Source organism: Strongylocentrotus purpuratus, unplaced genomic scaffold, assembly GCF_000002235.5.
Source record: "Strongylocentrotus purpuratus isolate Spur 01 unplaced genomic scaffold, Spur_5.0 spur5_scaffold_8, whole genome shotgun sequence".
NCBI lineage: Eukaryota > Metazoa > Echinodermata > Echinoidea > Camarodonta > Strongylocentrotidae > Strongylocentrotus > Strongylocentrotus purpuratus.
Window position 1 is genome coordinate 6,692,125 of NW_022145614.1, and position 25,475 is coordinate 6,717,599.

A 25,475-nucleotide genomic window follows, 5' to 3' on the forward strand; every position below is an offset into this window, starting at 1 on the left:
AGAGAGAGAGAGAGAGAGAGAGAGAGAGAGAGAGAGAGAGAGAGAGAGAAGCAAAGTCTATGGAGCGTTTTTATACCCAGTAGTGGTAATGGTAATCATAATTTATCATACTGGATACAATTAGGCAAATTAACCAGAACAAAGAGGCTATATATTTCAACAACAAGAAGAAGGAAAAAAAGACAGCCTTTTCTCCACTTCCCCACTATTCATCTGTTCTTATGGCAACCAGAATGAGCAGGCAAAGATCAGCTGCTGCCAGTCTTATTAGACCCTGTCCCCCTCGGACGGACCAGTGCCACCACCCCCCTGTATTTGGACTCGCCCTGGAGCTAAAAATTGGCTAAGAAATTGAAAAATAATACTCAAATCTGGAATAATCTCATAAAGGGACCAGCTAACGCTATTAGTGTTTAATGGTAGAAAGTGCATAGGCTGTGTTTGATGCTAACCCTTAATCCATCTAGTACCACACAAAGTTCAGGTACAGCTGTTGCAAATAGATACATAGTATTTTAGCTGTATGTTCAATTTTTATGATTCTGTTGCATGTCTGTGGCTCTTGTCGGATCAGAATTCAGACCTTAGTATGATTACTTTCATACCCAAAAATTACAAATTTCATGACATCTTTTTATGAACTCTAATCTACTCAATTCAAGCCACTGTTTCCACGTCAAGAAACGTATGCAAACATAAAAACTGCAGCGTTGTGATTCATTAAATCTGGGCACAAACTTTTAGGAAAAAAACGCAACTAAAATGGAGCTGAGAATACAGACTATTGGAGCCATAAGGGATACAGATCTAGGCAAACAGGAGGATATCTTCTCTGAACTCAAAGACTTTGAATGAAAGAAAGAAAGAAGTCACTATTGGAATTCCCAGACTAGGTCCATGATGTTACCAAGAGGAATGGCACACCTCTGGAAGAAGAAAAAAAACTTGAATAAAGGAAAATGAAAACGAGATAACTAATAATCTGACTTCTGATTAATGAATGAGATGCTTTGTTGTCTAAATGTGACTTTCCTTTCATGATTTGACACAGATGATGACAGACCTCTATCCACTGAGTGGCGGAGGCAAGCCCTCAGATAAAGGTGTCCAACCATCTATCAGCGGCCACTTAAGCCCCTACTGTACAGGTGTGGTAGAGATCCATGGCTCCATGTTTGCAAAGCTCAGTGAGTGAGGAGCTTCTGAAAAGCTTAGATCATCCAGGATTGGGGCAAAAATGCTACCACCTTTTGTTTTGAGGTGTGTCTATCCGTCATTACCTCCAGGCATCTGTTTCCTCTAAAATGTGATACCTGGATTTCTTTCTTTTTACAGGAAAAGCTTATATTCTGACATGTAATTGGTGATGGATACACTGTTCTTTACCTGTATCAATCTCTCTACTATCCACTCTCTACATATCTATGCAAAAAACAACTTCCCTTCTTTTTTTTTCTTCCTATGCCACTATCTCCCCTCCCCTTAGCTTTCTCAACCCCCCCCCCCCCTTTTCTCTCTCATTGCAGCATAATCTTTGGTGAACTATTCTTCACCAAAAAAATAACTAACCTGGGACTAACTTGAGAATTTCAAAGAATAATTCAATAAGTCTAAAACTAAAATTCAGGAGTTATCTGTAGAATTATATGATATATTTTGTATCAGGCATAATTGTGCATTGTAATTTTGTAAAAAATACAAATAAACTTTGCTTCATCTGATATTTGATCAATATTCTCAACTCTCTGTACTAACTCTTATTTTGTTTGTTACAGTAGTGTTCTCCGAGGAGAACAGTTATTCTGGTGGACACACTACTTAGGCTTATTATCCTTCACCATCGAGCTATCCAGAGACCGTCAGTTTGTTAGCTACTGAGGAGACCACTTCTGAAGCAATCAGTGTAATTTGGAGTAATTAGGCACCTCGCGACCCACGTGAGGTCACCATCAACCCAAACCAAATGATGATGTATCGGATGAAGGCTTGCTATGAATTAAACATGAGGAGGAGAAGTGTGATTGGGATTTGTTGTTGATGGAAGGAGAGCTCGATGTGTCTGCTGAAATATATACTGCCCCAAAACATGTTTTAAGTGTTAACCATCTGGTTGGAGGGGCCACTGCTCGACATGTTGCACAAACACGGGACATTCGTGTAAAACATCGACTGACAAATTGGGAGCGTGACGCTTTTGAAATCTAGGAAACAAGGGAGTGCCTCCTCCGCGGATGCAGTGAGAGAAGAAAAGCCCGGTTTCTGCGCGACTCTGGTTTATGAAAAGGAAAGAAAAACTTCCTCTTCTTTGTGACTTAATCCAATTAAGGTTTGCCTAAAGAGGAACAGGAATCATCGTGGCGTGAATTTGAGGCGCAAGAATGGAGTACGGGGTGTCAATCACGGCGGTGTGACGTGAGAAGAATGGTAGGGGGATAAAAGGCAAGAAAGAAAGAGGAAAACGATTGAATTAGCACATTAGTGGTTCCTAGATTAACCAATAGCAGTAATCCAACCTTCGGGCTCACTCGGTGTGAGCCCAAGCCAAATCACAGTATGCCATTATATCGTTCGGCACTGGGGTCCGTACGCGAGGTAGGCGAACTCTTGATACTTGCACCTCTCTATTGTGAGAGGACCCTTTACCTCTGGCCCCTTCATTCAACCCCGTGACAGCATACCATTAACTACCATCTCAATACAACCACAAAAACCAAAGAAACAAGAAAAAAAATCCAATGATTCCAGCTAGATTTCCCACCCCTGCCTCACCCCTGCCAACAACTTTGGATCTTGCATGGAGGGAGGGAGGGAGGGACGGAGACGGAAAAAAATAGAACGAGCCGTGTCTGAAAAATGCCCGGGACGGACCTTCTGTTCCGCCGAGTGCGGAGCTCAGGATTCCTCACAAAACTTCAGAATTTCTACTTGATTTGACTGTACTTGTATTGCATTGTGTCAACCAATCAAATCCTATGGCATCAAAACACTTCATGAACAAAGCATGGAGGAAGCACCCAAAGGGCACTGAACTAGAATATGAAAAATGGATGAAAGGAACCCAGACGAAAAAAGAAAAAAACTCTTTTTATGAGACAACAGCCATCCTGACAATGGCAGAGAGTGGTTTATAAACATGTTGGGAGTGAAATGTCTCGTTGATAAGTCACATCTTTCATTGTGTATCAAAGACATTCACACCCACCCACGGAAAAGTCATTGTATGGGACTTCATTCATGTTTTAAAACATAATACCTGTCTGTACCTGATGTCTGATTAGATACAGCTTGTCAGTTAGGATTAGAATGTTTGACATAATTTAAAAAGATCTTTGATTGATGTCTCAATAACAAGACAAAATTGAACATGAATTAAAATCAATGCATTTACAGATCAATGTTGGAATATATACTAAACATAGATCAAAGATGAAAGGACATTCAATTACTTTTAAGTTCAAACCAGCAAAGAAGAGGTAGGTTGCAGCTAATTATCCTTCTTCACGATACCTATCCACACGTTTCATGAAAATAATGATAGTTTGCTATTTAAACAAACACCAACCGGAAAAAATATTTGAATAGTCTTTAACTGTTTTATAATAACATATGATACATACATAAACTTTCAAAAATGTATTGTGCTCACACTATAAACTGTAGAAGGTTAACCTATACAGTATACATGTACATGGACAGGTAATATTAATTTGAGAGATGACAAGGGGACAGCTTTCACATTTGATTGTTGCTCAACAAACTCAATATAAATAAAACTAGAAAAAAAAATTTTGCATGAAAATGCATGAACAATGATATAACATTCACTGCCAGAAATGGGCATGATGCAACAATTATTTTCTATTTTAAGAAATATTTACAGTACTGGGAATTAAAAAACTCAGTGAACTAGAAAAGTACCTACTTTGAGCAATCATTCATTTGACTTTCTAACATACTACAGTAGGTTACCTACATGCAAAGCCACACTATTTAATAATAATAATAATAATAATTAACAACATTTGTACAGCGCTTATCACAAAATATGTCTCTAAGCGCTAATATTTTGACATGCCAACCTGCTAAAGATGTACCTACCATCATAAAGAGTAATTATAACTGCATATCCAATCTGAGATTCCCAATGGCATTGGTGATTTTGACATTCAAATAACATTATTACTTACTCATTTAATTTTCAGATTTTTCTATTTCTAAGACAGGTCAACTGCCCTTTAATTTTGTTAGTTCCGATTACAACAATTCAGACTGATTTTTTTCATCAAACCACAGTATATTCATTACAGGAAAAATGCAGGAGATATAGGAGAAAAGAGAAAGAGAGAGAGTGAGAGTGAGAGAGGGGGACAGCTGACCACAGACACAAGGATGAATGTAGAATATTTGATGCAGAATTTGCAGATACATGTTTATATAAAGAAATCATTTCAAAGAAAGTAAAAACAGAATTTCCATGAAATAAGAATGAGAAAACTCACAATAATGTGCAGTGTAAACAACACTGAAATTTTAGCTACATGTACTGGTACATGCAAGCATACTCATTTTTATATAGTAGCACTCTTTTTGACACTAGATGGCAGTAGACCACTTATCTTAGCTAGACTAAATAACGTGTTTACACAAGTGACAATTATTTGATACCGCACTGAGGTTGACACCAGGAAAATCAATGTCGACAGAGAAAATCTGAGCTGACAATGGCACTACATCAAAGAAAGCCAAACGTGAAAAAGGGTATAACTTCCAAAGCAATTTACCTGACTTTTAGGTTTTACCAAAGATTAATTAAAAAAGATAAGATACCCTTTGCTTCTTTACCTTATATCATTAGTTTGGACAAGGGCTCTCAATTTCTTTGTTTGTTTCTCTCTCTCTCTCTCTCTCTCTACTATCTCACTTTAAAAAAAAAATCACAAATCACCGAAGCCAAAATAGGAGACTGAGAAGAAAGACTACAACATCAAAAACCAGCAGGTTAGCTGTATTTAGTCACAAGAGGGCAGTGTTGAACTTTAGTCACTCTATCAAACATAGCTCAATGAGCTTGGCACTGGCCCTGTGCATTTGTAAAATAATGTGCTTCTGCTCAGAAAAGAATTCAACACAAGTTCATCATTATGGAAATAATATTGCTAATTTTTGTTGATAGCACGCTTTGTTTTGTGTATATCTCTAATGTGAATCTCAATGTGTAATGCAGACATTTTGGACTCTTTTCAACTATTGTTTTCTGTATTGTATGACACTACCTACACATAATAATACACAATGTAGTTTATTTACAAATTTCAAATTTATGATTCCATCATACAAATTCATAATATCATCACCATCATTGTTAAGATATCATTATTATTATTAACGTTATTATGTCATACAATTTGCACTATAAACGCTTAAGGCCTCACAGTAAACACCCACCCACGGACCAATACATCTCTTTGGCACAAACACAGCTCACACTGCATTTCGCATGTGATAATCTCCAGGATTGAACGGCACAGCACTACCTGAAGAAGAAGATTCTACTATACGTAAAGAAGCAAGTATTATCATTTTTTCTTGATATTATTTTATTGCAAACACTTACCACTTCCGTTGGCCTGTAGAACTTGGGATCGATTTTGACTCGAATGACTCCCGTCGCCTTGTCTTTTCCAACTTCTTGTTCTCCCTTGCCTTCCCATCTACAAAGAAATAAGAACACAATTAACCCCTTGCCTCTTGGAACCTGGTCGTCCCTGTATAAAGCCTATGGCAATGAGAGAATTCAGTAGCCAATGGGTTAGCTCATGGCCAAGATACCAATCAGGTACTTCCTGTGTTAAGCATAGGGGAATGAGAAAAATCAGTGGCAGGTTTCCCATAGAAATTTGAGAACCAAATTCCACGATCCATTTTTGCCCTTTTCATGACCAGATAAATACTATTATTATTTTTTATTTGGCAAATCAAGTCACATAATACAACAATATAACAAACATGAATTGAGATTAAAAAATCAATAGAAAGCATATATAAATATTGCAATAGCAGGTGCATCCGGTCGAGCTGCCCGGGTATGGAAAAAGTTAACCAAATAACTGTGATCCGCAGACCTTCCTCCCCACAACCCTTTTGGTGTGGGTTTTTCGGCATCCAAGTGACATACGAATACCACGCCCACTGTCAGTTCAAATTGGAAAGCTGACATAGCCACCATAGCTAGACATAGCCACCATAGCTACACACAGCCCACACCAACGACCAATTTTTCATGATTATCCAGGAGAATTTGTTTTTCCATGACTTTCCAAGTTTTGTTCATAACTGCAGGAACCCAGAGTGGTTAATGAATTTTAAATGTTTGTCATTCTGTAAAGCTTCAACCATTCCCTCACCTATAAATCAACAATAAACATGAATATAGAGATGCTAGGTTGCCCTGGTGATTTAATAGTCCTTATCACAGCTAAATAACTATCCTGGGGGGTGTTTCACAAAGATCCTAAGTTGAACTTATCTCTAAGTTGGACTAAAAAATTATGGAAAGCCATTAGCATCTTTAAAAATATTTTGTAAAAGTTATTTTGAAAGGCATAAATTGTTTATTCAAATCATTCATATTTTCTATCATCAAGGAGATTTCATGTTCCGGATGTGGAATTTATAAAAAGTCTAAAATACTTGAATTTCTGCTTTTGAATATATTTCATTTTAAGACTCCAATGGCTGTCCATAATTTTTAAGTCCAACTTAGAGTTAAGTTCTACTTAGGATCTTTGTGAAACACCCCCCAGGATAGGTATATCCCTCAAACTATATATTTCATTGATTTTCCCAAAGTAATATCATTAACATGTAAAGTTATACCTGTTTTACCAAGCACCTGTATAGAAATACCACCTGTCTATAAGCACTGCGGTTTTCTTTCCCTCGAACTGTTTTTTCTTGTACTATATATAAAGACCACAATCCTTGCCAATTTTTGCTTGGTCTCTATATATAGGTTTTACTCTATATGGAAAAGGTCTATATGCTATGGATATCTTAAGTAGAATTGTAGAGCAGCATCATTCAAATTTAGAACTTTGCTGCACATGGGAAGCAAAATAACACACACACAAGTGAAAACAAATTCACTTCAAAAACTAGAGTGAGGTGAAACTGTCAAAAAGCACATGGACATGGCATGGTCCATGAACAGACTGGAGAAGAAATACCGGTACACAAATTAGTTGAGATTGATTTTAAAATAAAATGTGATATCACAGCAATTGACAACTAACAAGAAAGTGTTGGTCACAGAGGCATCATGATTGGTCATATACTGATTTAGCTATTGTCTAGTTTTAAGGAATAGAATGTAAAAACAGTAAAACATGCTTATAGAGACCATGGGTGGTATTCCGGTAGCGCGTACTAAATTAGCGTGTACTAAGTTAGTCCACACTTTTATGGAGTGCCTGTTGCCAACTCATTTACCCTGTACAAATTATTTCAATCCTTCAATGAAAAGTGTCCAAAAAAATAATTTTGCAATGAAATGGGAAGAAAAAGATAATATGAGTATGAACTGAATTTCTTTGGTAGATTATCTTTGTCATGAATATTCAAGGAGGAAAATGAAACCTAGCATTCCATAGAAGTGTGAACTAAAATTCTTATTTAGTCTGGACTTAGTCCAGGCTTAACTTATGAGAATACCAACCATCTATATAGAAAGGCTACCAAGTACCCAAACAGAAAGGCTACCGAGTACCAAAAAATAAAGGCTACCGAGTACCCAAAAATAAAGACACAAAATGTACCACTTTGTGATACTCTTTATATACACACAGTCTATGTCAAAAAAAATTATGTTTCTTTTAGGCAGGGCTGGATCATTACATTACATTACATGACATTTGAAGCCCCGATACAACTACCGGTATGTGTAAAATGGGATAATACAAAATAAATGTCAATATTCCACATAAAAAAGCCACAAGAAAAGATTCTCCACTGGTTTGGATTGTGCATACTAAATCTGTTAAAAAAAGGGTGGAAAAGAACAGAGTTTAATGTTAAATAATTTGTGCTCAAATAGGGAGTCTCCAGTCAACCTGTCTGAAACGTTGAGTCTACTCTCCTGCTCCTGCTCTGCCGACTCACGCCAGCTTCTCTCATCTACTCAACTCTCCAACTCAATCCAGTCTTCTACTCAAACCTCTCATCCTGTCTACAACTTTCTGGTTTACAGTCCTTTTCAGGACTATACTCACTTCCGAAAGATACTCTTCCTTCCAACCTCCACTTTCTCGCCTTTCCATTTCACTTCTATTTCTATCCACTTTCCTTAGTCCTTCTAGGACTTTACACATGGTGTACCGTAAACCTCTTCCGCGATTGTTCATACCACCATGCAAACCTTCAAACATCATCTTCTCTTTAAAGTATTAGTTCCTCAGTGGTTGTTTTACAATATATCTTGAAAACAGAGGATACATGGAAGCCTCATCAGTATTAATATCGTTCTCCCTGAGGGCCCTGCAATCACATTATCACCATGGCATTAGCCCAGCTACCATGATTTAGGGCGTTCACCCTTCAAGGATTTCTTCCCACCGGGAGCCCATTTACTACACCTGGCTGGAGAGTGGCAACTGTAGAGTAATGTCTTGACTAAGGACACTCATGCTGTGGTGGGTTGGTATGCTCGAGCACCCGGTTACTACTCAAACTTATGGGGATCGAGATTTAAAATGGGGTAGGGGGGAGGGGGGAAGGGCGTGGTGTATCCCACCTGTTAGTTTTGAGCCCAGATTGTACCTAATGCTAGTTTATACATGTAGGTTAATATTTTGTAATAATGTTAATAAAACTGGTGCTTATAAAACGCTTACCATCAATGTATGTAGGCACAATAACAAACAAAATATGACAAAATGATAAACAATTACCTATAAAACAAAACAAAAAGGTAAATGCAAATAAACCTACAAATTACAATACATATGAAATGTTCATCAATGTGAACAGAGTAAGTTAATTTGATTTCATGCATTATTTAGATATAAAAACACAAATTATACTTTCAGGCAACTGGTACACTTTAAAAATAGAGTGCTATTGTCATAAAATCTGGATCACAACGATCACCTTGAGATGGACAGTACCTCATTGTACCATGATTGTCCTAGGACCCGTTTCACAAAGCCTTTTTTCAATGAAAAATTACAAAAAGCAGTGACGAATCTGCTGATAACCAATCAGAAGCAAGGATTTCAGTAGCTTATAACAAAGACTGTCATTTGTCACTGATGACAAGTTTTGTGAAACAGGTCCCTGGTGCAATTAAACTTGTCATAGAGGCCACATACATGAATCTCCAAAAGCCTCCTATGATTTCGGTCAACCTATGTTGTCTCCCGCTGGAAATACATAACAGGTACCTTGGAACCTGCTTTAAAGGTACCTTGACCTGGGTGGACACCTGGCTTCAGTGGCCACTTTTGTATGTTGCTCTCGGAGTGACCTTAATAGACAGGTGTGGATTCAACCACAATCTCACTGCATGCTGTTCCCTGATCCGTCTATCTAGAATGCACGGTTCCCATACAGATATATGATGGGCAATGCTGAAATCACAACTATAATCAAATGCATTATTAAAGCTAAAGTTGAGTTCTGGTCATGCGATTGCATTGTGAAAGTAAAGGTGTGGAGTGGATCATAAAAAGTTGACCATGTAACATGTACGTATTGGTGTGTACTGCAAGGTTATGGAGTCATCAAAATCATAATAAATTTGGCCCAGTCTTGGTTAAGTAACAAGCAATGTACACAGAAAGATGTACATGGGACTACACAAATGGTGTCTGGCCTACTTACCTTGATTTCCTTATCTTTCTATGCTCATTACTCAGCCAGTATACATTTCCTTCAAAAATTGTTTGGCAAATGACATTTATTTGTAATCTCAAACATTCAGTGTATTAAGTTTTGTTTGATTCTGTAAGAATTCATTTTCTTTTTTTACCAGAACTCAAGTTAATCTTTAAGTTCCCAAATTGGCAGTGCAGGAGTACTTACACAATCTCAACCCCGATGCATTTGAACGAAGCTACCACAAACTCCCGCACACTGTGGACCTGGTTGGTTGCGATGACAAGGTCCACTGGCTCCTTGTGTTGCAGCATCATCCACATGGCCTAGAGGAACAAACAGCAAGATGAGACCCGTTGTTACATAAGGGAAATAATGACGATATGCAGCTGAAATCTATTGTGACATATGTGATAAAGGATTTTTTTTTAATCTCAAGAGTATGCTTCGACTTTTACAAAAAGTCGAGTTGCATGTATTATCATATGCGTTCGCATCTAGCAGTCTGCAGCTAGCCTTGTCCCGTAAGTGACGTCACAGTAGTGTCGCTATACGAAGGACCGCTGATGGCAGAAAATCTGGATCTCAAAACTAACGTTTTTGAGAGTTGATTAATGCGGGCCCCAAACATATTTAGAAGAGGGAAGTTGTTGTATTTGATCAGTAAGGCTTCCCCTTCACAATGATATGAATTTTGCATCTTAAAACACTTTGGGTTCTTGGGGTGACTCCTTTAAAGGAACGGGGTATTAAGCACTATCAAAACAACTTTCATCAAATATTCTGGATATACATTTATCTAAGAGGACATTCATAGCTGATGTTTTGGACAGGAGAGTGCAATGATTTTTGTTTGAAGGGCACACAAGGGTTAAAAAGGGTGGCAAAAATGATTGCTTGACAGCTACATGGTTGTGCAACTGACAAACAATTAATGACCTAAGACTGTTTTCTAGGAGTTTTTCAAAGAAAATTGATGTCTACTTGGGTAAACAACGACTAGCCATCATAACTTGCTACCTATCTTTCTCTTTCTCTTTCCATCTCTGTTCACCTTTGTCATTTCTCTCTCTCTCTCTTTTCTATTCCCCCCCCCCCTCTCTCTCTCTCTCTTTCTCTCTTTTCTATTTTCCCCCTCTCTCTCTCTCTTTTCCCCCCTCTCCCTCTTTTCTATTCCCCCCTCCCTCTCTCTCTCTTTCTCTCTATTCCATCCCCCCCCTCTCTCTCTCTCTCTCTTCTATTCCCCCCCCCTCTCTCTCTAGGCTCTACCTCCCTTTTTCCTCCCTCACTTCCTTCCCTTCTCTATTTCTATTTTGATTCCAGATCTACCTCTATCATCTTCCTACATAATATCTCCCTTACTTTCTCCGATATACTCCTTTCTCAAATATACAACCCTTTCATAACTTTAACTACTGTAACAAAGGGAACGTTCTCTCCTTGTAAAGAGAAGCATACGATTGGTATTGCTAATAAGGAATAATCCCAGGCAATCATTTGTCCATTCTAACTGGAAAAGATTTAGCCTCCCTTTCTGTCCACCTTTTGTCCCTCTTTGTTACCCCAACCACACCCTTACTCAGATGACGTCACCCTTACTCAGACGTCATGCTTCACAATAGACTAACAGGACTAAAATCTACAGTCATCCTACAGTTTTCATAGTCACTGGAGAAGAAAATCTATTGGGGTTTAATAGAGCATGGATTTAATCCTCTTCTACTCCTCTCATTAAAAGGGTATAGAGTACCGAAGCTGTGACATCATAAAAATAGAATTTTGAGGACGTCACACTTTATTGCTTGTATTATTCTGGTCTCAACAAAGCTGGTATTGTATATATATCCCTCGTAAAATGAGTCAGTGCAATGGACTCGTTGGTTCCACACAAAGTGACCAGAAATCATTTCCATGGACCTCATGCAAATGAGCTTTTTTCCATTTTCTTCAGAGGTATCGTATTGAATTATTCTCATCACTGCGAACCAAATAACAGTGTGTGGGATGACACTGTGCTATCTCAGTGTCATCAAAGTCAACTTGTCTGTCTGCAGCATATGGCCTACCCTTAGAACCACTTCACACACCCCAATAAGAACATTCTTATATCAAGCCAGAAAATATTTAAATAGTAGACATCATTCGCTTTCGCATTTTCTCTGTGTATTTGTTGGATTGTACACAGGATCTCAGAGTGCTCCTGAAGTGTACCATGCTGTTTGGCAGCTTCTTGGAACAATTCGGTGAACTAATATGTCCTGATTGGTTTTGAAAGACATTGAAGTAGGATCAGATATGGATTTCTACAATGTTATTCTTCCTGATTCAGGTTCCGTATGAATTGGCAGGGTCTTGGAAGTCTTTCCATTCAAAGGAAAAGCCTGATCACTGGGAATCATAAGCCATGTAAAGCATGACTGGTCACCAATTGGTAGACTTAGCCACTTATCCACCTGGGAGGCTTACAATCCAATATTCAGTCAACAGTTTGGAGCCTTCATCAGATACAATGTGGGAAATTCCATCCCAAATACTACTCCTATTTCTTTAAAAATTCAGTCCCTGTCTGATCACACGGTCTCTTGTGGACTGCAAACAAATGTCACTGTGTGCTTTTTTTTTTAGAGTGTGAATGTGATTTCAATAACCTCACCAATCTGGGCCCTGTTTCATAAAACTTTTTATCTGTAACAAATGCTAAGTATCTATGACAAATTTGCTCTCAGCCAATCAGATGCCATGATTTCAGTAACTTATAACAGTAGCCTGTAACTTGTTATTGATATCAAGTTTGCTCTGAGCCAATCAGATGCCATGATTTCAGTAGCTTATAACAGTAGCTTGTAACTTGTTATTGATATCAAGTTTGCTCTGAGCCAATCAGATGCCATGATTTCAGTAACTTATAACAGTAGCTTGTAACTTGTTATTGATATCAAGTTTGCTCTCAGCCAATCAGATGCCATGATTTCAGTAGCTTATAACAGTAGCTTGTAACGTGTTACTGATATCAAGTTTTATGAAACAGGGCCCGGGTTCAGACTCACCTCGATGTAGTCTTTAGCGTGTCCCCAATCACGCTGAGAATCAATGTTTCCTAGGCTCACGGAATCCTGCTGTCCCAGATGGATCTTGGCAACAGCTCTGGTGATTTTCCTCGTCACAAATGTCTCACCTTAATACAAAAGGGGGAAAAATACATTCTTAGCTGTACTATCGAAGGGGATCGTTAAGTTCTAGTTAAATTCTAAGTTTTCTCATTCCTTTCATTGGTATGTGGAAGAATATATTACAGCAGCAATGTCTTGTGAAAAGAAATGTTCTCTAAAGTGCTCCCAAACTTCAAATATGACAAGAAATAGTCAAGAACTTTTGACCAAATTCCGATGCCACAATTTTGTGTATTCCCATGTATAAGTCCAATATTTGAAGTGTCTACTACTATTCTTGTTTTCATTGTTTATCATGTCCAACAAGATTTGGTAATTTGTTATCATTTCAATGAGTTCAAAGCATCTTTAAATCAAATTTGTCTTATTCATTACACTAATATTTCACTATCTCTAAGTCCACACATGCTTGGTTTTTCCATGACTTTAAAAAGTCAGCACCAGACAAGCTGTGAGTGCAGTGTACTTGAAGAATAACAACGATCAATCCCATTCTTTTAAGTTGCTTACAAAGTTTACAGAGGTGCTTAGGTGATCATTCCAAACCAAATTTCACCTCCTCTTCATTCCTGGTTCCTCTTTTGTTGCCCTGTCTGGAGGACAAAAGGGACTGTAATCTTCTGAATTTAATCCCAAGCTGGGCTTAAAAGCTTTTGTTCAAAATCAGGATTGACATAGGAAGTTGGTCCGAAGTCTTAGCTTTTCCTTTATGAATTGAGGTCTTAGACCATGGGTCATGCCTAACTGAATCAGTAGAATACAAACCAATGTCTACTTTCACTCTCAAGTGAATCTCTGGTCTAGAGGTTGAATGAGGTTTTACTGTACCTACAAATTTAGTGACATAGCATGAAAGATGCTTTGGAGCCACAAATGATTGCTAGACTACCGGAACACTTACACAATAAATTGTTCTGTGTGTGTGTGTCTGTTTTACAGACGTGTATCGATCAGATATGACTATTTACAACTGGGGACCGACCTTTAATGCCACCATCCGAAAAACGTGACTCAGTTTCGAAACCTGGGTTGCCTGAGCCAGTTTGTAGGCATAGACAGAGAGCTGACCAAGGGAACGTGCCGCCAGACCAACTCACATCTCCCTGTCTCCTGGGCCTCGTCTTATAAGGAGTTGTGATTGATCCGAATCAATTACAAGATTACCATCTCTAATCTCTTATGTACATAGTTGTGATCGATATCAATCGTAAATAAGTTGCGATTAATATCAACTCTTTAAAAGACAGGGCCTTGAAGTATGTTTATGTGGAATAGGCATTGGATGTAAATGTTGCGATGCCACCGATAGGAAAAAATACATTAAAGACAGAATTTGGCCATTTGTTACAATTCTTAACATCCCAAGTCAGAGCAGTCTCTTTCCCCTTACTTCTCCATTACTGTACATGACCTTTGACCAGAGCAGCATTTCATGAAACCATCATAAGTACAAGTTCATCAACATCCCATTGAAACGTGTGTATTAAAAGTACTTCCGTGGGATGTCCACAAACGTGTACCGATGATGTTTTCAGGGAATGGTCCTGGGGGGAGTTTCACAAAGATCGTAAGTTGAACTTATCTCTAAGTTGGACTTAACAATTATGGAAAGCTGTTAGCATCTTTAAAATTATTTTGTAAAAGTTATTTCAAAAGGCATGAAATGTTGGTTCAAATCATTCATATTTTATATAATCCAAGGAAATTTCATGTTCTTGACGTGGAATTTATGAAAAGTCTAAATTACTTGAATTTTTGCTTTTGAAAATCTTTTGTTTTAAGGCTACAAATGGCTCTCTGTAATATTTAAGTCCATCTTAGAATTAAGTTTGACTTGGTATCTTTGTGAAACACCCGCCTGCCCTGCAGATCTTCCATACCTCTCCTAGGGCTCTCATGGTTGAAGAGGATACCGTTGCAAGCAAACATGTTGTAGGCTTCTCGGAAGTTGATTGTGATCCAGTAGGCATACAGCTTCGCCGCACCTGCATAGGTAACAAGAGAATATACAAATAAACAAAATATCTTTAAATTTAAAAAAAAGCTGGAGAAATAACATGCTTTGCAGGGCCCCTGAAATAAGACCATCATGGTTAAAAAAGACAAATTGTTATTATTATAATCATTATTAGTGATACATATGTAATTCATATGATACTTTTATTTTTGAGGAAAAAAAAAGAAAAAGATGTGAACATGGACCAAGAGATGAATACTGCTTTCAGAAAAGACAGCGATGTTAACTTTTTATCGGCTTCAGCCAAATAATGAAACAAACTTTGGACTGCCACAGGTACTTTTATCACACATGCAGTGTATTTAAAAAGAAGTGGAAAATCTCTATCGTTCAAATATGAATTGTCAATCCAATGTATCAATGAAATACATACCAAATTAAAGAAAATTTAATAATACTCTACCAATTTTAATTAAGGTCAAGTTTTGAGCTTTCACAATTGGATAGGCACAGGTCGAGTAAGAAAAGTTAAAAACTAGAGCAAGTAGCCATTCAGATGCTAATGGACATGTGCATCTGTAGGATATTCTTGTTCAACAATGAAAACAAAGGATGTGGAATAATAAAAAGGATTCAGCTGTGGATGTCAACTATAGTTCTCAGGACTGCATGGTCTTGGCAAGCATGGTCAATATGCCTCTCGTTTCCACCCAAGATCGAGGACAAGCCATATGAAACCTCCTTGCTCAGATGGCCATTTTGTAATTTTCTTTCAGAAACTCATTCATTGTTAAATGGCTATGCTCTCACCTATGCATGCGTTGCATGATTTCACTTGCATATCATCTTTATAAAAGGGATTAATTTATGTTTACTTTGATATGAGAAAGGGAATATAAATATTAAATATATATTTAAATATCTCAACTATAAAGAGTGTCCACTTTCTTCTTTTGCTGAGTGTACTAGCCAAAGAATGTGTCATTCTAGAGTTATGATCCAAAGTGACTAAAGAGTTAACAAAGATCTATCATTTCAGCAATAGAAATCTAATGCACTGGGAACAAATAAGTGATAAGTGAGTTTCAAATACATGCATGTCTTGGGTTACAGTGTCATTTTGTTTTTAAATAATTTTAATCAATATCGTGCGAGCAAATAAGGAGAGACAGAAGAAAACCAAAACGAGGAATTTCAGAGGTTTATGTGGTAAACCATCAGTTTAAAGCTATAAGAAGACAAGGCATATGCGGTTATAGTTATTAATTGTTTTTAATATTTCAACATACATTGAGTACACTCTATTTCCCTGAATTTGGTGGTAAGTGTTTTCAATCATATTTGAAAAGCTGAATGCACTTCACTTGACCACAAATTAGGGCTGTATTGCTGTTATTGCCACATTACCCATTATGTTTGAAGAAAAGATAAAAGAATGGGGAATTTTCAGAAATACGAGGGTCAAATAACAATCTTTCCTTTACTGAAACTGATTATTGTGAAGTTAGTTCCTTATATTCAAAGTATGGTCTCGATTAAGATGAATAATTAGGTGAAATGGTCTCAAACCACAAAAATTGTTTGTTTCATTGAAGGTGGAAAATTTCCCTACTACCAGACAGATCTGAATCAATGTTTGGACATCTGAAGATACTTTACTCTCAATTGCTACACAATGCGTGTGTGATAAATGAGGAGACATTTAGGAGTATTCTAAAAGAACAATACGGGAAGCCTTAAAGTCTCTTAACAAACTTGAAAATGGATGGCACAACATAAAGATCACAAACTTGCTCACACATTTTCGGAGCGGTCAAAATTTGCAAAACTTGCACATGCTGCAAAATGATTCAATTGTAGTAATGAATTTCTGTACCTTCACTTACCAGTAAGTGAAGTAACAGTTGCTAAAGTTTCATATCGTTAATTTTTTTAGTTCACAGTTCCTCTACAGTCTGGTGTTACTAAATTCATAACAATGAATGATACATTTCTATACATTCAAACCTCTATATAAAAACCGCTCATTGGAAACAAGATAAGATTCATGGGTTCCTTTAGTCCAAACTCTGATGAGAAATACTATTCAAGTGAAGTATCATTTTTTTTTTTTGGGGGGGGGGGGATAAAGATGTGGTCTTTGAAGACAAAGTTTTTTCTGTACTGGTGGCTGCTAAAGCAGGTTCCACTGTAATGGAGGAATTATGGTATACCGGTAGTGGTTCATTCAACTGACTTTCAGTCAAAGGTTCAGGGTTTGTATCTTAACCCAGCACTAATTTCTTTTGGCGAGACATTATTGTTTGAATCTCTACATCCGAGTGTAAATGGGATACCTAATTTGCAAGAGCGCCACATAAGTATTTGGCTGAACAGCTATTAAAGGTATAGTAACATTGGAATACCCAAGCATCATGACATGAAACACATGAAGCCATGGACACATGAAGCCACCATTATCATTATTACTATCATCTTCTTCATCATCATCATCATCATAATCATCTTCGCCATCATCTCCACCACCACCACTACCACCAGCATCATCACGACCACCACCATAATCGTCATCATCTCCATTATCATTAATATCATCATCATCATCATCATCATCATCATCATCATCATCATCATCATCATCATCATCATCATCATCATCACCACCACCACAACCATCATCATCATCACCATTATCATCAATATCATCATCCTTATCCTCATCATCATCATCATCATGACCACCACCATCATCATCTTCATTATTATTCACCATAGGGGGAGCGAGGATAGAAGGGCGTGGTCTCCGTCTGTGGTATCTCCTGAACCTTGCCGAACATCTCACTGGTAGAGGCCTGGTAGAACCTAACAGAGTCGTCCAAACCACAGGTCCTGATAGCATCCAGGAGTCTCAAGGTTCCGAGTCCATCAACGTCAGCAGAGTATTCGCCCATCTCAAAGGATACCTGAGGTAAAGAGGCAGGGAAAAAATATTAAAACAATTTCGGGGGCTACTTTTCAAGCTTGCTAGCATGAGAGTAACACTCTTCAATTTGTCTTGTATTGAACTCTATGCAACTTTTTGTTGGCTTTTTTATGATTTTCGGGGGCTCTTTTGGGAATTTTGGGGGCTATTTCGCCCCGAGCCCCTGTGTATCTTTTCCCCGTTATGAAGAGCCATCAAAGAAACGATCAAGTTTACAAAGGCATTGAACACTACCTACATCATTTCTGATTCATGTCACATCCCACATTATTGGCTTTTACATATCATCATGGGAGGCCAAGCAACTCCAATGAGACAATTAAATAGTTGAGGGATGCTTATTGGCATAAATTGTTGAGGTCTGGCCTAAAGCTACAATTTGCAATTCATTACTCCCTTTAAGTGTACCAATCACCTAATAAAATAATATGTCTGTAGCAAGAATATATCAAATAAAATTAAATAAAAAACTATATCAGGCATTCTATAATATGTAGGTTAGTGATTAGGAAGTAAGAAGAAAATACAGAATAACATATAACCCAGTGCATGGAACTCAAGTCGAACCTGGGTTCCATGTGGGCCCATTACTATGCAAACGCGTACAGATGCATCGAGTAGTCTACTCACGAGTCACTGTAATGTGAATTAAGAAAGTATTAACTTGCAATATTTCTTTGTAGAAGCAATACTTGAAGCTCATAGTTTTGATATAGTATAGCAGCAAGGAACCCCTAATGCACAGTTCACACCGACGCCAAATGTCGCGCTTTAAATCGGCGATCAATTCGGTGTCATTTTTGTTTACTTTTCAAAAAATCTCACGATCTCCTCAGATATGTTATGCTCTGATAAGCGTGTCAATTGGTGACAGAGCATAAAAAGTGGGGTCACCGCTTTGAACCAAGCTCTGTTAAACTCTGTTAAGCTTTCCTACGCTTTGAGCAAAACTTTGATAAGCTTTGTGACGCTTTGATAAGCTTTAATATGCTCTCCCCGCTTTACGCAATTCGTGACAGATCGCCTCAAATTTTTAAACGGTTTAAAAAAATTTGGCGCTCTTGCCGAATGTCCCGAATTGCTCAAAGCTTTCTCACGCTCTATTACGGTCTTTACACTTTAATTAAGCTTTGTTATGCTTTGCCGCCGCTTTGCTCGCCGATTTAATTCGCCATCAATTCGGCGTCGGTGTGAACTTAGCATTACATACAGAACATTATATCTTTTGGTGGTTTGTACACTATATTGTGCAAGCTCAATAGCTCATATATAGGAACCTATTTTCCTGTATGGATTGAAAATTAAAAAAAAAACAGTGTACACACCAAAACCTGAAGAAAATCACGGAACTTCTCTATTAATTTGAACTAATAAAGCTTTGCTTTTAATTAAAAAGAAAGATTGACAGTGCGGATCCGTGATGGAAGAATTGGAGCTCATATAAAGCTCAGTCTTATCACACTGACTGACCTGAAATAAATGTAACTTTGGCCTTAGTTTGAACATCCAGCAAGTGACAATGTACTAACTATAGAAACAACATTTTCATAAGTGGGGGCATTTGTGTATAGAACTGGAATTTTAAAAATAGAATTTGTTCTGGCTGCAACACCCGAAGACCATGAAAGATGTAAGGCAACATGCTAGGCAATGAAAGTGTCATACTGCCCTCTAGAGGCAGGTTTGTGAGAAGCAATGGTAAAACCACCAATGCCTTGATAAAAACTCAGAAGTAGAAAGATCTTGAGCTCTTAAAAGCATGTAGCAAGCGCTGAAAAAGGAATAGGAAAATCATCGAAAATATTCCGGAGGAAGTGCCCCCCCTCCCCCTACTCCCTATCCCCTCCAAGAAAAAAAGAGAAATAAACCTAATTTGCAGGAAATATATATACACTGTGACTGTTTTCCATTACTTTGAGGAAGGAATTAGATAAAAGAAGTCAAGAATGATACAACAACAATAGACGTGCAATTTGTTTTCAAAATCAGGATAATGTAAGGATACAGGTGTGGTAACTACATGTAGGCTAGTAGTAACATGCCTCTTGCACTTCCTATGGCAGGCTGAGGCATAACAAAAAATCAATTGGAAGCTCTTCCACGCATAAAGAAAGAAAATAGTTCCCCTTCAAGAAAAATAAATGAAAAGATCAAATCATAATCATTCCTTGAAACTTTCATTACTACATCATTCTTTCAAGGTATCTGATACATCCAAAACTCGCTACAGTCTCCAAATAGAAATTTTCTGAAAATGGCTGGCAGAAATTTAAGACTAAGACTACAAAATATTATGGACTTTGATATTCATCAAGTACCTGCTACCATGTAGTATGAAGGGTTTCTTTAAAGTGGCTGGTACAGGACTTCAGACCTGAAAATGAGATGTGCTCTTGCAATTCATATTGCATGCATGACAGGTTTGGTCCCTGGGTGTTCTGAAAACTGCTCTAGGAAACATTATTCTAAGTTTTGTTTTCATTAAAAATAGAGGGTTAGGGCTAGAGTTGCCGAAGAGTTTCAGGTTCGCTTAAAGGTAAGGGTTATGGTAAAGTGTAGTGTTGAGGCCAGGGTTGTAGGAATTCAGTTAGGCCCATTGATTACTGAACAGTCTCAGTCCCTTAAACTTTATACAGGATCCCCCTGGTGCCCGTCTGCAATGGATTGACGTAGGAGATGGACCATGAAGCAATTATCAGCATCTCAAAGGCTGCCTGCAAGAAGGCTGTAAAAGCTACCAGGAACCCATTTCACTAAGCCTTTTTTCAATGACAAGTGACAATATCAGTGACAAATCTGTGTATAACCAATCAGAAGCAAGGATTTCACTAGCTTATAACAAAACCTGTCATTTATCACTGATGACAAGTTTTGTGAAATGGGGCCCAGGTGTATTGCTAATGACAGTAACAGCCTTTTTGCAGGCAGCCAACGTCGGGTCGTAGTAGAACCGTGTAGGGGGTGTTTACCTTCACGTGACTCTGCGCACCAAGGTTGTAGATCTCCGAGGGTCTGACCTTGCTCACAATCTTGACCAAGCACGTACTGTCCGTCAGGTCACCATAATGTAGTACCATGGCTGGTTGGGAGAAGAACAAAAAGCAGATACAGAGGTCAGAGGTCATTTCACACTTACAGGGAAAGATCGATCAGGGCCTGTTGCACAAAATGGTAAGTTTTATGCAACGGGGCCCAGGAGTTGAGAAAGAAAATGACAGGATTAAGAAATGGCTGGGAGAGAGAGGGGAGTGAATAGGTACAACTGACATAGAAGGCTGGAGATGGAGAGTTGCGGAACAGCGTGACCACCAGTCTATGGATATGGCACGTAGAGTAATGGGGTGGATTGGGGATATCTTTGTGACAAAGCGGATAAAAGCTCCAAATTAGGCATGAAAACTCCTCATGACCTGCTAATAAATATTAGCTGAGAAGCCTTCACAATATTTTAATGGTACTAGGGTAAACTGCAAAAATCCAAAAGGGCCATGATCCAGTTTAATAAATATCATTTAGTCTTGAGCCATCTCATCCCCCTGCAAATTCCAAGGAGGTAGAGTAGAACTGAAGGAGAAAGAAAACATATCACCAAAGTCTATGATACTGCAGAGAGAGAGAGAGAGAGAGAGAGAGAGAGTGAGAGAAAGACAGAGAGAGAGAGAGAGAGACAGAGACAGAGATAGAGAGAGGGAGAGAGATAGAGAGAGGGAGAGAGAAAGAGAGAGAGGGAGGGAGAGATGAAGAGCGATGGAGAGAGGAAGAGTGACAGAGAGAGAGAGACAGAGAGAAAGAGAGAGAGAGAGAGAGAGAGGGAGAGATGGGAAGAGAGAGAGAGAGATACAGAGGAAGAGAGAGAGAGAGAGAGAGAGAGAGAGAGACAGAGACAGAGAGAGAACAACAGAGAATCTTGTATTCTGATATAATGACAGAAAAAGATAATTCATAGATTCAGATGAAACTTACACTGACTAGTTTTCTAATCATAAACTTCCAAACAAATTTAGTTTGGATTGTATAATAGCTGAGTAATGAGCAAAGACAGATAACATGATTAGCGAATAAATCTAAATACATATCACAAAAGTCAAAACAAAACAAGTGCTCTCAGTGAATGTATTCATTAGTTTGTATGAATTTTGATGATCAAACCACTGTACTGCATAATAAACAATTCAAATTGACTCTCAGCCAGAATGACTGAAGCTCCTCATCAAAGAGTTTGCAGTTCATTTGGAATAATTTCAGTGTAGGTTTGCGGTTGGTTTGGAGGTGGTTTTAGGGTATAACTGAGGTACATGTATTAGAAATCATTTCCTTATATAGCATGCCAGGTGAAATCTCGCCCATTGTCTTTGTGTTTTCTTCTCAATTAAGAACAGATAATCTTCCATAATCCTGGATTGGCAAGGTTAATCTTCAATGAAATGCATGACCATACAATGACCATCACTTGGTTCTCAATAGAAAATGTGGGGAGACAGTCATACTTGGTCATTGGCTTCACAAAAAAACATGTCTATAAAAAGGGTGGGGAGGGGGGGGGTCCAAGGGCAAGTGACCTTAAAGAAAGTCTGAGTGAACTCAGAGATCAAGGTATATATAGCATGACTCATTGTCTTTTGAAATTTTACTTAACCATGAAGATTGAGTCGTACAATGTACATGTTCATTGACCATACAAAAGATGATGTTTCTAGACCTCAATAATATTTAAACGGTCGGCTTTCCAGGGGTAATTGACCCTCTTGAATTAAAAATGACCTCAAACATGACATATATATATATATATACCAGGACTAATTGTCTTTTTTAAATTTTGTTATTTAAAAAAAATTGGGGGGGGGGGGGGGGGGGGGTAATAGACACAACCAATATACAGTCAAAGACAATGTCTCTGGGCCTGAATCCGAAGGGGGAGGGGGGGGGGGGGTGCAGGGTCCAGTGTTGAGCGGCCTCATAAATTCATAATGACCTCAGAATGTTAAATTTAAAAGATATATAGCAGGGCCCCTAGTTTTAGTTTTGTTATAGTTTCATTTCAAACCATCGCATCTGCAAATACTGTACAGGATAGATGACATGTATTTACAGTTGCTATATAATTGTGAAGGCCTCTCCCAGCTAGCATTGTCCTGCCAATCTATTCAGACAGTTGAGTTTAATCTTAGGGCTGCGATACCTGGCAGTGACCCAAGCAGTTTAACCAAGACCTCTGACTTCTCCCTTTTTCAATAAGAAAAACCTTTCCTAAACCCCCTCTCCTTATTGTTTTTCCCCATATGGCCCATGATATTAATCCTTGAGTTGGCAACTGCTACTTATTCCTTAATTGCCCAAGACCGACCTTGTGCGGGGGATCAGAGGGGTGGGGGCCATTTCCAAATAAAGACTATTCTATAAGAAACTGTCATCGTTTAAAGCTTATATTGAGTTACAGGTATATACTTCCTCCTAGTGCCATTTAAAGAAATCTGGCTCAATCAAGCTTGGAGGGGGCATTTAGAACTGCGACAGAGTTTCACTGCTGGAATAATATACACTGGAAATCATTTAACTCTCTGCACAGTAAGGAGGCAATGAGTTATAGATATGTATGTTGGGATGAAAAGCCTCCTACTCCTCTTACTCAATACTTTCTCCTTACTCAGGTAAAGTAACACCCTTTCTTCTGAAGGTGCAAGAATCTTAAATACTTTTCTCTTAAAGTGTCACTTTCTTATACTTCATCCTTACTCACGTAAAGTAACACCCTTGTATTGTAACACCCTTTCCCCCTCAAAGGTGCTGGAATTTAACACCCTCTTTTTTACAAATGTTTACTTTTCTCCACTCCAACCCATGTATTCAAGAAGCTAACACCCAACACCTCTTTATTGATACTAACATCCACTTTGATGTGTCTTGGGATCCTTTCACTTTCATATACTTTGTCCTTACTCAAGTGAAGTAACACCCTTGTATTGTAACACCCTTCCCCCTCAAAGGTGCTGGAATATAACACCCTCTCTTTACAAATGTTTACTTTTCTCCACTCCAACCTATGCATTGAAGAAGGTAACACCCAACACCTCTTTATTGATACTAACATCCACTTTGATGTGTCTTGAGATCCTTTCACTTTCATATACTTCGTCCTTACTCAAGTGAAGTAACACCCTTGTATTGTAACACCCTTTCCCCTCAAAGGTGCTTGAATCTAACACCCTCTCTTTACACATGTTTACTTTCCTCCACTCCAACCCATGCGTTCAAGAAGCTAACACCCAACACCTCTTTATTGATACCAACATCCACTTTGATGGGTCTTGGGATCCTTTCACTTTCATATACTTTGTCCTTACTCAAGTGAAGTAACACCCTTGTATTGTAACACCCTTTCCCCTCAAAGGTGCTTGAATCTAACACCCTCTCTTTACACATGTTTACTTTCCTCCACTCCAACCCATGTGTTCAAGAAGCTAACACCCAACACCTCTTTATTGATACTAACATCCACTTTGATGTGTCTTGGGATCCTTTCACTTTCATATACTTCGTCCTTACTCAAGTGAAGTAACACCCTTGTATTGTAACACCCTTTCCCCTCAAAGGTGCTTGAATCTAACACCCTCTCTTTACACATGTTTACTTTCCTCCACTCCAACCCATGTGTTCAAGAAGCTAACACCCAACACCTCTTTATTGATACTAACATCCACTTTGATGTGTCTTGGGATCCTTTCACTTTCATGTACTTCGTCCTTACTCAAGTGAAGTAACACCCTTGTATTGTAACACCCTTTCCCCCTCAAAGGTGCTGGAATCTAACACCCTCTCTTTACACATGTTTACTTTCCTCCACTCCAACCCATGCATTCAAGAAGCTAACACCCAACACCTCTTTAATAATACTAACATCCACTTTGATGTGTCTTGGGATCCTTGTAGAGATGTTGGATACGTCCTGTGTTGAAGGTACTTGCCCTCCTCATGATTCCATGGACCTATTACCACGCAAAGACAAATATTAGAAGTAACAATAAGTTATTATAACTTCTAAAACATGGGCAACAACCAGCAAAATTAATAAATCAATATATAAATGAGAGTGGTGAGTGATTTGGCTTCGGAAATTTATTTCCAACAAAAAAATCTGAAAAAGAGCTCTGGGCGCCATTTCACAAAACTTGTCATCAGTGGCGAATGACAGTTTTTGTTTATGAGCTAGTGAAATCCTTGCTTCTGATTGGTTATTAGCAGATTTGTCACTGATTTTTGACATTTGTCATTGCAAAAAAGGCTTCGTGAAACGGGTCCCTGGTAAGAAACATTGGCATGTACACTGTACGTTCCACAAGCCATTCTTTATTTTAGGCCTACTCCGTATCTATTATCCATTACTTTGCATGTATAATTTGTATTTTTATGGTCACCCCAAGCTCAAAAAGAGCTCTCATGAACAGAAAGGTATTTTGTCAATGGTAACACTATCTGTTGAGAGCATGAAGAGCTTAAA

At 38.3% G+C, this 25,475-nt stretch overlaps 1 protein-coding gene across 1 annotated transcript in view; it reads right to left on the minus strand.

Moving 5' to 3' along the window:
* The window catches only part of LOC588885 (GDP-mannose 4,6 dehydratase), a 55,664-nt gene that overhangs the window by 13,333 nt on the left and 16,856 nt on the right, over window positions 1–25,475 (minus strand). The window contains exons 3-9 of the mRNA XM_030975814.1: window positions 24,876–24,963; window positions 20,950–21,059; window positions 17,768–17,960; window positions 14,921–15,025; window positions 12,918–13,045; window positions 10,078–10,196; window positions 5,615–5,711 (exon numbers count right to left, since the gene is read on the minus strand). Of these exons, the coding sequence (XP_030831674.1) occupies window positions 5,615–5,711; window positions 10,078–10,196; window positions 12,918–13,045; window positions 14,921–15,025; window positions 17,768–17,960; window positions 20,950–21,059; window positions 24,876–24,963 (840 nt within the window). The remainder of the gene's footprint in view (window positions 1–5,614; window positions 5,712–10,077; window positions 10,197–12,917; window positions 13,046–14,920; window positions 15,026–17,767; window positions 17,961–20,949; window positions 21,060–24,875; window positions 24,964–25,475) is intronic.